This window comes from Archocentrus centrarchus, unplaced genomic scaffold, assembly GCF_007364275.1.
Source record: "Archocentrus centrarchus isolate MPI-CPG fArcCen1 unplaced genomic scaffold, fArcCen1 scaffold_30_ctg1, whole genome shotgun sequence".
NCBI classification, from domain to species: domain Eukaryota; kingdom Metazoa; phylum Chordata; class Actinopteri; order Cichliformes; family Cichlidae; genus Archocentrus; species Archocentrus centrarchus.
This window is the reverse complement of record NW_022060259.1, coordinates 3,754,860-3,768,813: the sequence shown is the minus strand read 5'-3', so window position 1 is coordinate 3,768,813 and position 13,954 is coordinate 3,754,860. Positions and strand designations below refer to the sequence as shown.

General features: G+C 42.3%; 1 protein-coding gene across 2 annotated transcripts in view; it reads left to right on the top strand.

The window, feature by feature from the left end:
• The window catches only part of LOC115776309 (scavenger receptor cysteine-rich type 1 protein M130-like), a 41,450-nt gene that overhangs the window by 20,015 nt on the left and 7,481 nt on the right, over positions 1-13,954 (top strand). For both annotated transcript variants that reach the window (XM_030723932.1, XM_030723933.1), the window contains 6 exons: positions 4,162-4,194; positions 4,292-4,576; positions 5,473-5,778; positions 5,857-6,141; positions 10,275-10,580; positions 10,659-10,949. In XM_030723932.1, the coding sequence (XP_030579792.1) occupies positions 4,162-4,194; positions 4,292-4,576; positions 5,473-5,778; positions 5,857-6,141; positions 10,275-10,580; positions 10,659-10,949 (1,506 nt within the window). The remainder of the gene's footprint in view (positions 1-4,161; positions 4,195-4,291; positions 4,577-5,472; positions 5,779-5,856; positions 6,142-10,274; positions 10,581-10,658; positions 10,950-13,954) is intronic.

The window sequence follows — 13,954 nt, the reverse complement described above, 5'->3', positions numbered from 1 at the left end:
TACCGCTGCCTGAGGGCTAAGACTGAAAGGTTGAAGAAGAGTTTTTACCCACAAGCCATCCGTCTGCTCAACTCTGAGCCCTAACTGGACCATTATTGCACAATGTAAATATTATAATTTATAAAAGTGTGTATAGTGTATAGTATATAGAGTATAGTGTATAGTGTGAATTACTTTTTTTATTTTTATTCTTTTTCTTATTTATATGTGTGTGTATATATGGTTGCAGGTACAAAATACATTTCACTGTGCATTGTACTGTGTATAACTGTGCATGTGACAAATAAAACACTATCTGATCTGATATGTTGCCCCCCCCCTGCTGGTTCTTGAAGGAATGCGAGCATCTTCACTTCTGTCACTAAAAACCTGAAAAAATGGCACCAAAATGGCATCATTGACTCTTCAAAATGTGGAACCCAAAAATCAGCAGCATCTCAGTGAGCATGTCCATCTTTTAGCTACAGTTCATGTATGATTGTTAGCTAGTGTGGACGTCACCTGCAGATGGTAGCAGGACTTTACTGGATAAGAAGCTGGACTCTATTTCTAATGAGATGAATCCTCGTGTTGATGAGCTCCTGTTTCCCTGTTAAACTTACTGCAGTACTCAAGTAACACAAAGTGAACACTGTGACACACTTTATTCACACTGCAGGTGCTGCAGGACTGAAGTCCACAGAAACACTGTTTAGTATTTATGTTGAGCATTTCTGAGCACTTAAAGCACTTTTACTCTGAAGGCCAGAATCACCCAGTGACACACACACACACACACACACACACACACACACACACACACACACACACACACACACACACACACACACACACACACACACACAACAAGCTGTGGATCAAAAAACTGTCCTGATTCGTAGACGCTGTACTATCACATCTTTGACTTCCTAGAGATTGTGGGGGACCGAGTCAGAAACCAAGAGGAGTCACAGGAAATATTAGAAAAATAGGGTTTTTTATTTTAACCCAAAAAATCTAAATTACAAAATGCTATACTCATAAAAGAGGTCAAAGAAACAAAACTGAACTCAGGCAAAAATGTGCACAAACACACTCAGTACACAAACAAAAGATAACCGACCCACCTAAGAAATGACACACAGGGGTTTATATGCTGGCTGATCAGACCATTGACACACACTAGGGGTAACTAAACAGAATACACCAATTACACCAAACACCACAATACAGCTAAGTTTGTTAATAAGCTAAACAAACAAAAAAAACACTAAAAGCAAAATCTTAAAGCTCCCATAAACAAATTATTCACTTAAATGGAAAGCTTTATTTAGCTAAAGAAACTAAGTCCCTCCCCTCTACAAGAACAGGTGGTGCAGTCCAGTTTATCCAGTGTGTACAGGTGTGGTCAGCCCTGGCCAACATCTTGTCAGGCAACTCCCCAGGATCAGCGCAGGTAAGCACCAGTAAAGAAAAAACAAACTTATTATGAGCATAAACAAAAATGAACCATGGGTTGAGAAAAATACAAGTGAACTAAATGTGCACTTACAAACAGAACAAATGCATTTAAACCAACCAATTTATTGCAAACTAAAATAATGGTATTTGTATGAATAGTGCATAAGGGAGTTACCAACTTTGCTGGAGTGTGGCCATAAGTTTGGCCATCACAGAGACCCTTCACCTGTTCAAAGGTAAGACATGTCTGATGCCTGCATATCTTTTATTATCTGTGCTTTGACACACTGGCTGTGGTTACATTGGCAGATCTGTTTATTGAAAGTCTCCATAAGTTTCATTTTTATTTGGATCTTTGTCTTTTCAGCTTTGTTTTTTTACCTGCTGATTTCATTGTTCTCAATCTTGACTTTTCTTTCACTCACTGATTAAGTTTAGACCCTGAATCTACTCGTTTGGGATGAAACGTGTCTTCACAATAGTAGCCTTTCAAGTATAAAAATGGAAAATCATTACCTGTTACGTAATGATATGATGCTTGTGATTAACTGATCCTCACAGCAGCTGTGAACAAACTGCTGTGAGGATCAGAGACCAGATAATCTGGAGCCCTGTGGGAACTAGAACAGAAAAACCTCACAATCCATAAATGTGAGATACAAGAAGATCATTTGGATGTTAGATTGTCAGTGATTACACAACTAACTGAAGAGTCCTGAAAGAAATTCATTGGTACCACAGATAAACCAGCCAATGATCTTACCTGTAGTTAAGTGATTTAAGTCAGTCATGCTCCAGTTTCTTCTTAAGTACTCAGATCCAAACCTCTGGTCAGTCTGAAGGCTACGTATCCTATATTAATGGATCCATAACACCATATGACAAAGCTCCTAATCAAAGGTTATGATGTTCAGAATGAGTGTTTGAAACAGAAGAAAGGCGCACTTATCCTACTACAAGGCTTCATTATGAACCACCATTACTTTGGTCTACTGCAGCACACAGTTTATAATGTCAGTCAATTCAATTCAATTCAATTTTATTTATATAGCCTTAAATCACAGCAAACAGTCGCCTCAAGGCGCTTTGTATTGTGGGTAAAGACCCTACAATAATACAGAGAAAACCCAACAGTCAAAACGACCCCCTATGAGCAGCACTTGGTGACAGTGGGAAGGAAAAACTCCCTTTAAACAGGAAGAAACCTCCAGCAGAACCAGGCTCAGGGAGGGGGGGTCATCTGCTGAGGGGGGGCTGAGGGGAGAGAAAAGACATGCTGTGGAAGAGAGCCAGAGATTAATAACAATTAATGATTAAATGCAGAGTGGAGTATAAACAAAGTAAATAAGGTGAATGAGAAACAGTGCATTATGTGAACCCCCCAGCAGCCTAGGCCTATAGCAGCATAACTAAGGGAGGGTTCAGGGTCACCTGATCCAGCCCTAACTATAAGCTTGATCAAAAAGGAAAGTTTTAAGCCTAATCTTAAAAATAGAGAGGGTGTCTGTCTCCCGAATCCAAGCTGGAAGCTGGTTCCACAGAAGAGGGGCCTGAAAGCTGAAGGCTCTGCCTCCCATTCTACTCTGAAGTATCCTAGGAACCACAAGTAAGCCAGCAGTCTGAGAGCGAAGTGCTCTGTTGGGGTGATATGGTACTATGAGGTCTTTGAGATAAGATGGTGCCTGATTATTCAAGACCTTGTAGGTGAGGAGAAGAATTTTAAATTCTATTCTAGATTTAACAGGGAGCCAATGAAGAGAAGCCAATATGGGAGAAATCTGCTCTCTCTTTCTAGTCCCTGTCAGTACTCTAGCTGCAGCATTTTGGATCAGCTGAAGGCTTTTCAGGGAGCTTTTAGGACAGCCTGATAATAATGAATTACAATAGTCCACCCTAGAAGTAATAAATGCATGAATGAGCTTTTCAGCATCACTCTGAGAAAGGATGTTTCTAATTTTATAAATATTGTGCAAATGCAAAAAAGCGGTCCTACATATTTGTTTAATATGTGCATTGAAGGACATATCCTGGTCAAAAATGACTCAATGTGAAACTAAGTGGTGGAAGCTGATCCTTAATTCATGACAACAAACTGTGTACATGTGTGCACACAAACTGTTTATCTAATACACCTTTTATTACACACTGTAGCAGCTCATTTAGGCCTGAGTGAAGCTGTGATGGTGACAGAGACCATTTCCACTTAGACCAAGTGATGATCCACAGCTGCTCAGTGTATGTTACTTTAAACTGTCTGTGTGCATGTGTTTGTGTGTGGGCATGTGTGTGTGTGTGTGTGTACACATACATCTCCATACTTCTTTAAGGGCAACACTGAGACTGAGGACAGAATTTTGTTCCACTGCATGTAAATCTGATGTGAATGGTAATAAAGAATCTCAGTTTTAATCTCAATTTTAGTTAACACAGGATGCATTAATGAGTACATTTGAAATGCTTGTTGTTGACTTTTGAATGATTTTGTTGTTGACTGCACTGCAGTAGGTTTTCTAATAAAAGGTAACTTTGAGCTCAGCTCCACCTGTCAGCCTGTTTTCTGTGGACTCGTGTTCTGTTGTGTCACATTTCCAAGGTGAGCTTACTGTGATGTTTTATTCTGATGGCTAATTCTTCACAAACCACCCTGAGAGGTTATTCTGTCCTCTGCTGAGCTCCACATTAAACCCTGCTTTAAACAGTTGTTCTCTGGTTTTCTTCCAGGAGTCCAGGCTGAAGGACAACACGGTTCTACAGGTAAAAAACAAATCAGTGAGAAAAAGAATTACAGAGCAGCAGTCAAGTATGAATTTAAAGTCACTTCTTTACTGACGACTCTCTGCTTTCTGTTCAGATCGTGTCAGGTTGGTGGGAGGAGCCGGTCACTGTGCAGGTACACTGGAGCTCAAACATCTGGGAGAATGGAGACCAGTGGAGGGCCATCTGTGGACCCTGAAAGAAGCAGCTGTTATCTGTGAACATCTGGACTGTGGCTCTGCTGTTTCTGTGGAATGGAGATATGAGTCCTCAGACAGATCTACGTGGATCATGACTCCTAGATGTTTTCAGACTGGATCTGATCTGAGGGATTGTGTTGTATCAGACTCTTCTTCTGTCAGTGTGAATCTCACCTGTGCAGGTGAGCCTGTCACTATGCATGATAAAACAGTAACAGTGCAGGTCCACAAACACATCGCTTAGAATAGTGACAGACTTTCCAGCAGGCCTGACAGAGCAGAGTTTCAGGAGTCCTCTGACCAGCCACCAGCCGGGCTGAACATCTCCATGTTCAGCTCCAAATCTTTCTGAGCTTCTTGGGTTACCAAACCAACAACCTGCTGACCACAAATCTGAACAGGTCTTCAGCCAAAATTGATCAGCACCATTAAACTCACACAGCAGAGAGTCTCACCACACTTGGCTTTTAGATTCTCTGACCCTGATCTCATGTCTGAAAACAAACTGAAGACCATCCAACAGTCCAGGGAAAGAAGACAGGAGGCACATTTAGGAATAAAACATGTAAACAGACATTTAAATTTAAAGAGACAGCCAAGTTAATATCGTCATCATCATCATCAAGAACAAATAAGGAAGCACAAAATGTACTACATCAACTAATATGTCATTTTCTAGCCATATTCTGTTCCTCCATCAAGGACCAGAACTGACTGCTTAATGTAGTCAGCTGTATTTGTTTTACTGTTTCCACAAGAAAAGAGGCAAAACTAAAAATCCACAAAAGATAAATCTCAGCAGGCTACGGCTCCAACAACAGCTGTTCCACTGTATGAAATATAAATGTGATGCTAACATGTCTCCTGTTATAAAGATGTGTTCTGCTGTTAATGATGAGCTCATGTTGTTGTGCTGAGTGTGAATCAGTGAATAGTTGTTTGCTGCCATCTTTTTCTTGTGTGTCTGCTGTCTCTGATCTCTCTGTGTGATCTTCTCTGATCTCTCTGTGTGATCTTCTCTGATCTCTCTGTGTGATCTTCTCTGATCTCTCTGTGTGATCTTCTCTGATCTCTCCAGACTCTGTCAGGCTGCTGAATGGTTCCAGTCTGTGTTCAGGCAGACTGGAGGTGAAGTCTAACCAGAGCTGGTCCTCAGTGTGTGAAGCTGACTTTGACCAGCAGGATGCAGAGGTGGTCTGTAGGGAGCTTGGCTGTGGGCCTCCTTCGGTCCTCCAGGGGGCGCTCTATGGAGAAGTGGAGGCTCCGGTGTGGAGCAGAGAGTTCCAGTGTGGAGGCCATGAGTCTGCTCTCCTGGACTGTAGAAGCTCAGGCTCAGCTAGAACCAGCTGCTCACCTGGCAAAGCTGTTGGACTCACCTGCTCAGGTAGAAGAGGAGCTGCAGCTTTGATTTGGTTCAAACTCACTTTATTCTGTTACTGATGACTCTCTGCTTTCTGCTCAGAGCCTGATGATTTTAGGTTGGTGGGAGGAGTCGGTCGCTGTGAAGGCAGAATCGAGCTGAAGCATCTGGGAGAGTGGAGACCAATGTATGACTTTGGCTTGACCTTGAAAGATGCAGCTGTTGTCTGTGAACATCTGGATTGTGGCTCTGCTGTTTCTGTAGAAAAGAGCACATCGTTCAGATCTGGGTGGGAGATCAGCTTTGACTGTGTTCACTCCACATCTGCTCTGAGGGAGTGTGCAGCATCAAGTTACTATGAACCCATCTTGAATCTTACCTGCTCAGGTAAGAAAACAGTCCAACATCTACATGGTTTCATATATTAGAGTAATGAACCATGAGACACACAACAGCTAAAGTTCCAGCAGATTGTGCAATCATGAGAGAGCAGAGCCTCAGAAGTCCTCTGAACCATCACCAGAGAGCTTCCTTAGTTGCTGATTTCAGTGTAAGTATAGATGCAAAAGCTGGAGGCAGAAATGTAATTCCATGTGTTTGAGTAGCAGTACACACACATGGACATGTAAACACTACATGCACATGCTCAGTCCAGCTGTGCTGCAGATCTTTGGTTATGGAACTACAGGAGCATGTTTACATACAGTAGCAAATAATCTCCGTCTCTGCCTGACCGTCTTTATCAGCCACTACACGTCTCTGGACTCTGTGGACTAAATGGGGAGTGGAAACAAGTGAAGGACCAAATACATGTTAACATAATTAACATAATCAATGTTTTTAATAGACAGGAAGTACAACAAGAAATGAGACACTAACAAAGTAAAATAGGAAATTACAAGAGAACTGCTCAAAGCACAGAGACAAGAATACTCAGACACAAAATAGGAGACAGTGGTAAAGCTAATGTAATAAAGCTAATGTAATAAAGCTAATGTAATAAAGCTGATGTAATAAAGCTAATGTAATAAACCAAAATGCACAGAACCAAACATCAATAACAAACTCCATAAAAGCTAATGTAGCTACAACTAAAAGACAGCATGACTAAAGGCTCAGGACCCTGGAGAGTAAACAAAAATCAAAACCTGAGAACACAGAACATCAATGAACTGAACCAGAAAATATTAAACTATAAACCAACCAAAAGCTGTTTGGAGGTCAACAACACATCTGTAGACTGACCTCGATCCAGGCTTTATGTTACAACATCATAAAGGTCAAAAGTAATAAATATTTTATCTGTCTTTGAGGCATAAACAACCAGAACATAACATTTGTGTCATAAATGTTTGTTACATAATGTAATGGAAGATGGTACATTTACAGTGTTTTATATTCATGCATATTAAAACTGCTCAGGGCTGCTATCACAGAACACTCTGCTGTGACAGAGACTGTACTGAGGAGGCTCATGTTCCTGTAGCTGAAGGTATTCTTGGATCATTCTTCCATGATTTGGGAATGGGTTTTACTCCCTGCAGAAGGAACAGTATTTAAAATTTTGAACAGACTATTTTAAATAACAGTTTAATTCTCTTTATTCTTAAATTCCCCTTTGAAACTTTCTGGTGCCAAATTCTGACAAACTGCCCATCGCGTGGGTTTGTTTTACATTTAGGCAGTTCATTTATAGGACACCCTAGAACCCTGGTTCTCAGAGGTTCTCCATCATTCTCCACTTCGCAGGAAGAAATAATTTCATGCCCCACCTGATGATGTGGTACGGGAGCCCTATGTAGACAAAACTGAGGACACACAAACCTTACTACACACAGAGTTCCCATAATGAAGACTCAGTCCAATGTTTTGCTGAACATCTCTGGAAGTTTTAAGCGGGCCCACAGGACACAGCCATCTTCAGCCAGACACCCAACAAACATGTTTGAGTTTAAAACCCAGAAGGTTCTATAAGTGCAGTCATTGTAACCACTGCACAAATATAATACAGATGTTTTATTTTTTCTAAGATAGTGGCACATGTACATGCGATGGTTCAGCACTCCTGGAAACGACACCTTCTAATCTGGTTTTTGTTCTTTTTGTGTTATTTCTTTCTGAATGCCACTGATGTTATGTTAAAGTAAGATACACCAGATGTGAACTGTTAAACATTGACTTGATGCTCAGTAGCTGAACCTTTGACAAGGGAAACCCTGAATAAGACATCCCTGCAGAACCTGTCAGCCTGCTGAGGTCCCCATGGATTTCTGTCCCAGCCATGAACCAACAAAGATGGCACAGAGAAATGAGGCTGCCAGCAGGCTCACAGGAGGTCCTCACAAACACTTGCTGCTGAATCTTTGTCTCTAATGCAAGCTCACTTCCTACAAACTGAGGATCTGTAGACTAGCTGCTAAGAGCAGAGGAGGAGGACTTTATTTTTACACTAATGGCAACTGGTGCACAAACACTGTGATCATTGTGCCAGCCAGCAGTTGTGCTGTCTCTCTTATCTATCCAGGGAATATATGGTAGTCACAATCACTGCTGTATGCATGCCTCCTGATGCTAACACTGCAGCTGCCTTGGACTCTGCTAGATGCTATTAACAAACAGAGCGCCCACTTAACCAAGTAAACTGATAGACTGTCCTGCCAAAGTTCTCCCAGCATGTCCTGTTCCCCACAAGAGGCAAAAAGACTCACAACCATACTTATAGTAACATCAAGCATGGCTTTGAATCATCTCTTCCACATCTGTGCCAGTCCAGGGACATGTCCCTGTTTTTAACTCCTGCTTACAGACCCATTATCAGCACAGTGAAACCAACTGCTAGAGTTATACAGGTGTGGCCAGATGTTGCTTCTGAACAGCTTCAGGACGACTTCTGAACCTGTTCAAGGGCGACAACAGTAACACCTGCACGTTCACTGTGCTGTTGTATATAAAAAGCTGCATGGACACTGTAACAATTACAAAACTCTGTTGTTCCAACAAGAAAAGATGGATGACAGAAGCCCTCAAACTCAGTGCTGCCATGCTGCAACTGAAAGTATCAGAGATACCAAGGCTGCCTTAAAGAGGTGGATTCATGCCCCTTTAACAACTCAGACCCCTGTATTGCCTGGCAAGGATAAATGGCACATCACAAATTAAAACATCACCTTAGTCACACAGAATTTAAATGTATTTACAGTGTAAATCCCTGTAAAATAAGCATACTTACAGCCTTGGGTGCAGCCCATATTATAAAGCTTTACCCAAAATGTTTCTCTCCAGTTCACCACAGGCTCCTCTGCCATCTCATTTGCTCCAGTTTATTAACTTCCTGCTAAACATGTGGAGTATTAGTTTGAAAATGATTAAATCTGAAGGAATCTCATAAAAAATATGTAGAAGGTTCTGGGTTCAAATCCTGGATGGGGCTTGGTGGAGGTTGTGAGTTCTTGGTACTCTGGCTTCCTCACACACTACAAAGATGTGTGTTAGCTTAGCTGGTGAAACTGTGAGTGTTTAAACAGAGATGATGACACACAATCCAAAAACATGAAAAACTGGGTGCTGGGCCAACAAAGAAGGAAAAAGCTCCTGATCAATGTGTGCTCCACCTCTCACAACATGACAGCTGGGATAGGCTCCGCCCCCCTTATGATGAGTGGAAGAAACTGGATGGATGGGATTTCATTAATTTCTAAAATGATCGTACTACTGATCATAAATCTATCAACTCTATCCTGTGTACAGTTACAAGTTATCAGATAAATTCCATGAATTTAAAAATGAACATCATGGAGTAAAACTTACTCAGCAAATATTGGATATCTTTTCCTCCTTTTTCCCTTATTTTCAAGGGATCACCTGATGTAGTGTCTTTACATTAGAGTGTAAAGTACTTTGAGATTTCTGTTGTTGTAGAAATAAAAATGAACTGAGTGTTATTACAAAGATGTGTTCTGCTGTTAATGATGAGCTCATGTTGTTGTACTGAGTGTGAATCAGGGAATAGTTGTTTGCTGCCATCTTCTTCTTGTGTGTCTGCTGTCTCTGATCTCTCTGTGTGATCTTCTCTGATCTCTCTGTGGGATCTTCTCTGATCTCTCTGTGTGATCTTCTCTGATCTCTCTGTGTGATCTTCTCTGATCTCTCTGTGGGATCTTCTCAGATCTCTCTGTGGGATCTTCTCAGATCTGTCTGTGTGGTCTTCTCTGATCTCTCTGTGGGATCTTCTCTGATCTCTCTGTGGGATCTTCTCAGATCTCTCTGTGTGGTCTTCTCTGATCTCTCTGTGTGATCTTCTCTGATCTCTCTGTGTGATCTTCTCTGATCTCTCTGTGTGGTCTTCTCTGATCTCTCTGTGGGATCTTCTCTGATCTCTCTGTGTGATCTTCTCTGATCTCTCTGTGTGATCTTCTCTGATCTCTCTGTGTGATCTTCTCTGATCTCTCTGTGTGATCTTCTCTGATCTCTCTGTGTGATCTTCTCTGATCTCTCTGTGTGATCTTCTCTGATCTCTCCAGACTCTGTCAGGCTGCTGAATGGTTCCAGTCTGTGTTCAGGCAGACTGGAGGTGAAGTCTAACCAGAGCTGGTCCTCAGTTTGTGAAGCTGACTTTGACCAGCAGGATGCAGAGGTGGTCTGTAGGGAGCTTGGCTGTGGGCCTCCTTCGGTCCTCCAGGGGGCGCTCTATGGAGAAGTGGAGGCTCCGGTGTGGAGCAGAGAGTTCCAGTGTGGAGGCCATGAGTCTGCTCTCCTGGACTGTAGAAGCTCAGGCTCAGCTAGAACCAGCTGCTCACCTGGCAAAGCTGTTGGACTCACCTGCTCAGGTAGAAGAGGAGCTGCAGCTTTGATTTGGTTCAAACTCACTTTATTCTGTTACTGATGACTCTCTGCTTTCTGCTCAGAGTCTGATGATGTCAGGTTGGTGGGAGGAGCCAGCCGATGTGTGGGGATGATGGAGCTGAAACATCTGGGAGAGTGGAGACCAGTGAGTGCCTTTAGCTGGACCCTGAAAGATGCAGCTGTTGTCTGTGAACATCTGGACTGTGGCTCTGCTGTTTCTGTTAATTGGAGATTTGAGTCTTTAAAGAGAGCTGCATGGAGGATCAAGTATGACTGTGTTCACTTCAGATCTGCACTGAGGGAGTGTACAGCATCAAGTTATCATACCTTCATCCTAAATATCACCTGCTCAGGTAAACATGTTGATATCATTTATGACAGTAATGTAAAAGGTTGATATTCACAGCAGCAGACCGTCTCCAGCAGTCATGACCTAGAAGAGCTCCAGACGTCCTCTGAAACAACCTCCAACCAGCCTGAAAGAGCTCATCCAGTTTAACAGCTTTGCTGGTTTCAGCAGCTGTTTATAGGCAAGTGAACCTGAGTACAGACACAAAGGAGGCAGAGACAGAGATCAGGGCATAAAGTGTGATGAAATAATGTGCCTGCAGAGGAGCTAGGCTGACACAAACTCACAGCTACGTCCCAGGAAGGTGAACTTGGGGCTGAAGCTGACATGGAAGTGTGGAATGATGAAGTGCAGGTAACTTGAATTAGAGACAGAAAGAGAAGGTGGGAGATATGGGAACACATGATGAGACGTCCATAGGAATCATATTCAAGGAAAACAGGGGTAAGAAAAAATTAATAATGATGCTACAATTGGTTAGAAGTGCTTTGTTTTGTTAATCCTAACCACCAATCACAGCAGTGTTCCTCCTGCTGCATCTGTAGCACGTTTGTCTCTATAATACAGAAATGCAGAAGACACTGGAGCAGTTGGTTTGTGGCAGTGAAAATGTTGCACACTTGGGCAGAAGACACTTCCCGGCACATAGACACAACAAATGCTTCCAGCCAGTGTTATGTGACACTTGACCCTTCACTGATCAAACTGGAGTTCAGTTAAAAGCTTTGTTTGCAGTTTCTCACCTAATTTTCTTTAATTATCTGTTTCTTGTGTCTTCTGTTTAGTGCAGGGCAGACAAACACATATACAGTGGGGAGAATAGGTATTGTAGACAGAATCAAAAAAAAGATCCCAAAAAATCACATTGTATGATTTTTTTTTAAATAATTAACTTGCATTTTATTGCATGAAATAAGTATTTGATACAACAGGAAAACAGAAGTTAATATTTGGTACAAAAACATTTGTTTGCAGTTGCAGAGGTCAGACGTTTCCTGTAGTTCTTGACCATATTTGCTCACACTGCAGCAGGATTTTGGCCCACTCCTCCGTACAGATCTTTCAGGTTTCAGGGCTGTTGCTGAGCAACATTGAGTTTCAGCTGCCTCCAAAGGTTTTCTGGTGGGTTCAGGTCTGCAGACGGGCTCTGCCCCTCCAGGACCTTGAAATGCTTCTGAAGGAGCCACTCCTTAGTTGCCCTGGCCGTGTGTTTCGGGTCATTGTCATTCTGGAAGACCCAGCCACGACCCATCTTCAATGCTCTTACTGAGGGAATCTCCCAATACATGACCCTATCCATCCTCCCTTCAATATGTTGCGGTCGTCCTGTCCCCTTTGCAGAGAAGCACCCCCAAAGTATGATGTTTCCACCCCCAAAGTATGATGTTTCCACCCCCATGCTTCACAGTTGGGACGGTGTTCTTGGGGTTGTACTCATCCTTCCTTCCTTCTAACCCTAACCCTACTGTATCATAGTTCCTTTGAGCAGTAGGTGGTTTCAGAGTGAGATTTAATTCTCACTCTGCAGTAAACAGCTGAGGAGACGCTCAGAGGCAGCTCAGGCAGGCAGTGTTGATGTGTAGAAACAAGTTGAGCAGATCTATCTTGTTTGAGACACAGGTGCAGTACCCATCCAGCTCTTCTTCATCTGATGAGTACTACCTGACTTTCTGCACCCCCAGACTCATCTCATCTGTCTCCCGTAGAGCAGACGACAAACACAAGAAAAGAATGGAATAGAATGCCCTTATTGTCATACTTATATTATATACTTATACTTATACTGTTATACAGGATGTACAATGAGATTGGAGACAATGCATAGTGAATATTCCTGGCAGTTAAACTCTGATTCATGTAGCAACAAGAGTTCAACATCGTGTAGAAGTTACAATAATAACACTTTATGTAGAAAGAATCACATAATATAAAATGGACGGGGATTAATAACCGTTTAGTTAGATTTAGTTCACCTGTTGTCTCCACTATCCTATCCTGGCTGCCTCGCTGCAAATGTGACAATTTAACTGAAATACAAATAAAAACTAGACCTTTGAAAATAAAGTTAAACTGCAGTACCGGGTATGGAGGCCCCGGGGTAGACCCAGGACATGTTCGAGATCTCTCGGTCAGCCTGGGGTGTTCCCTCAGGTGAGCTGGTGGAGGTGGATGAGGGGAGGGCAGTCTGGGCTTCTCTGCTGCCCCCATGACTCAGCCCCAGAAAAGCCAAAGAGGGAGGATTTGATGGATGGATGGATGGATGGATGGATGGATGATGGATAATTTGGGGGAAAAAAATTATCACAGCTTGCCTGATGAGGTTTTGATAAATGTCTTTATTAAGAATTTGGACATCTACTAGACTGTGAGACTGCTGCTCTGCAAAGCTCTTTAATTGTAATCCCTGTTCTAATTTTCCTAAATCTTGCCTCTGGTATATGCTCTCCATACAGTAATAATTAAAAATGATGAATGAAAATTAAACTAAAAAAATAAACACACTCTCAAAACTAACTGAAACTAAAGTGAATTAAAACAAGAGTCAAAAGTATAATAAAACTATAATAATAAATCTGGTCTCCAGTCTGCTCAGCTTTGCTTGCAGCTGGAAGATAACTGCCACCCCCTGGTACATGTTGATCTCAGACTGAAGGATATTCAAAGCCTTCAACACTGGTTTCATCACAGTGCACAGTCACTCAGTCAGGAACATAAAGTAATACTTTGGACGTTGTAGACCATCCAACAAGGAACAACAGGACAATTAACATGTTTCTGTATGCTAATATGAGGGATGTGTACAGAGTAATACCCCTCGGGGGGAAGGGTATAACCTACAGTCACAGTACACCCCCTGGTTCAAAGGCAGCCTGCAGCAGCCCTCCCCATCAGGAGGTGCTCCCTGGAATGGAAGATGCCCTCAGAGATTCCTGCCACACCACAGACTGGGAGATGCTGCTGAGCCCACAGTGTGAGGACACAGAGGGGATGACACACTCACTGTGTGAC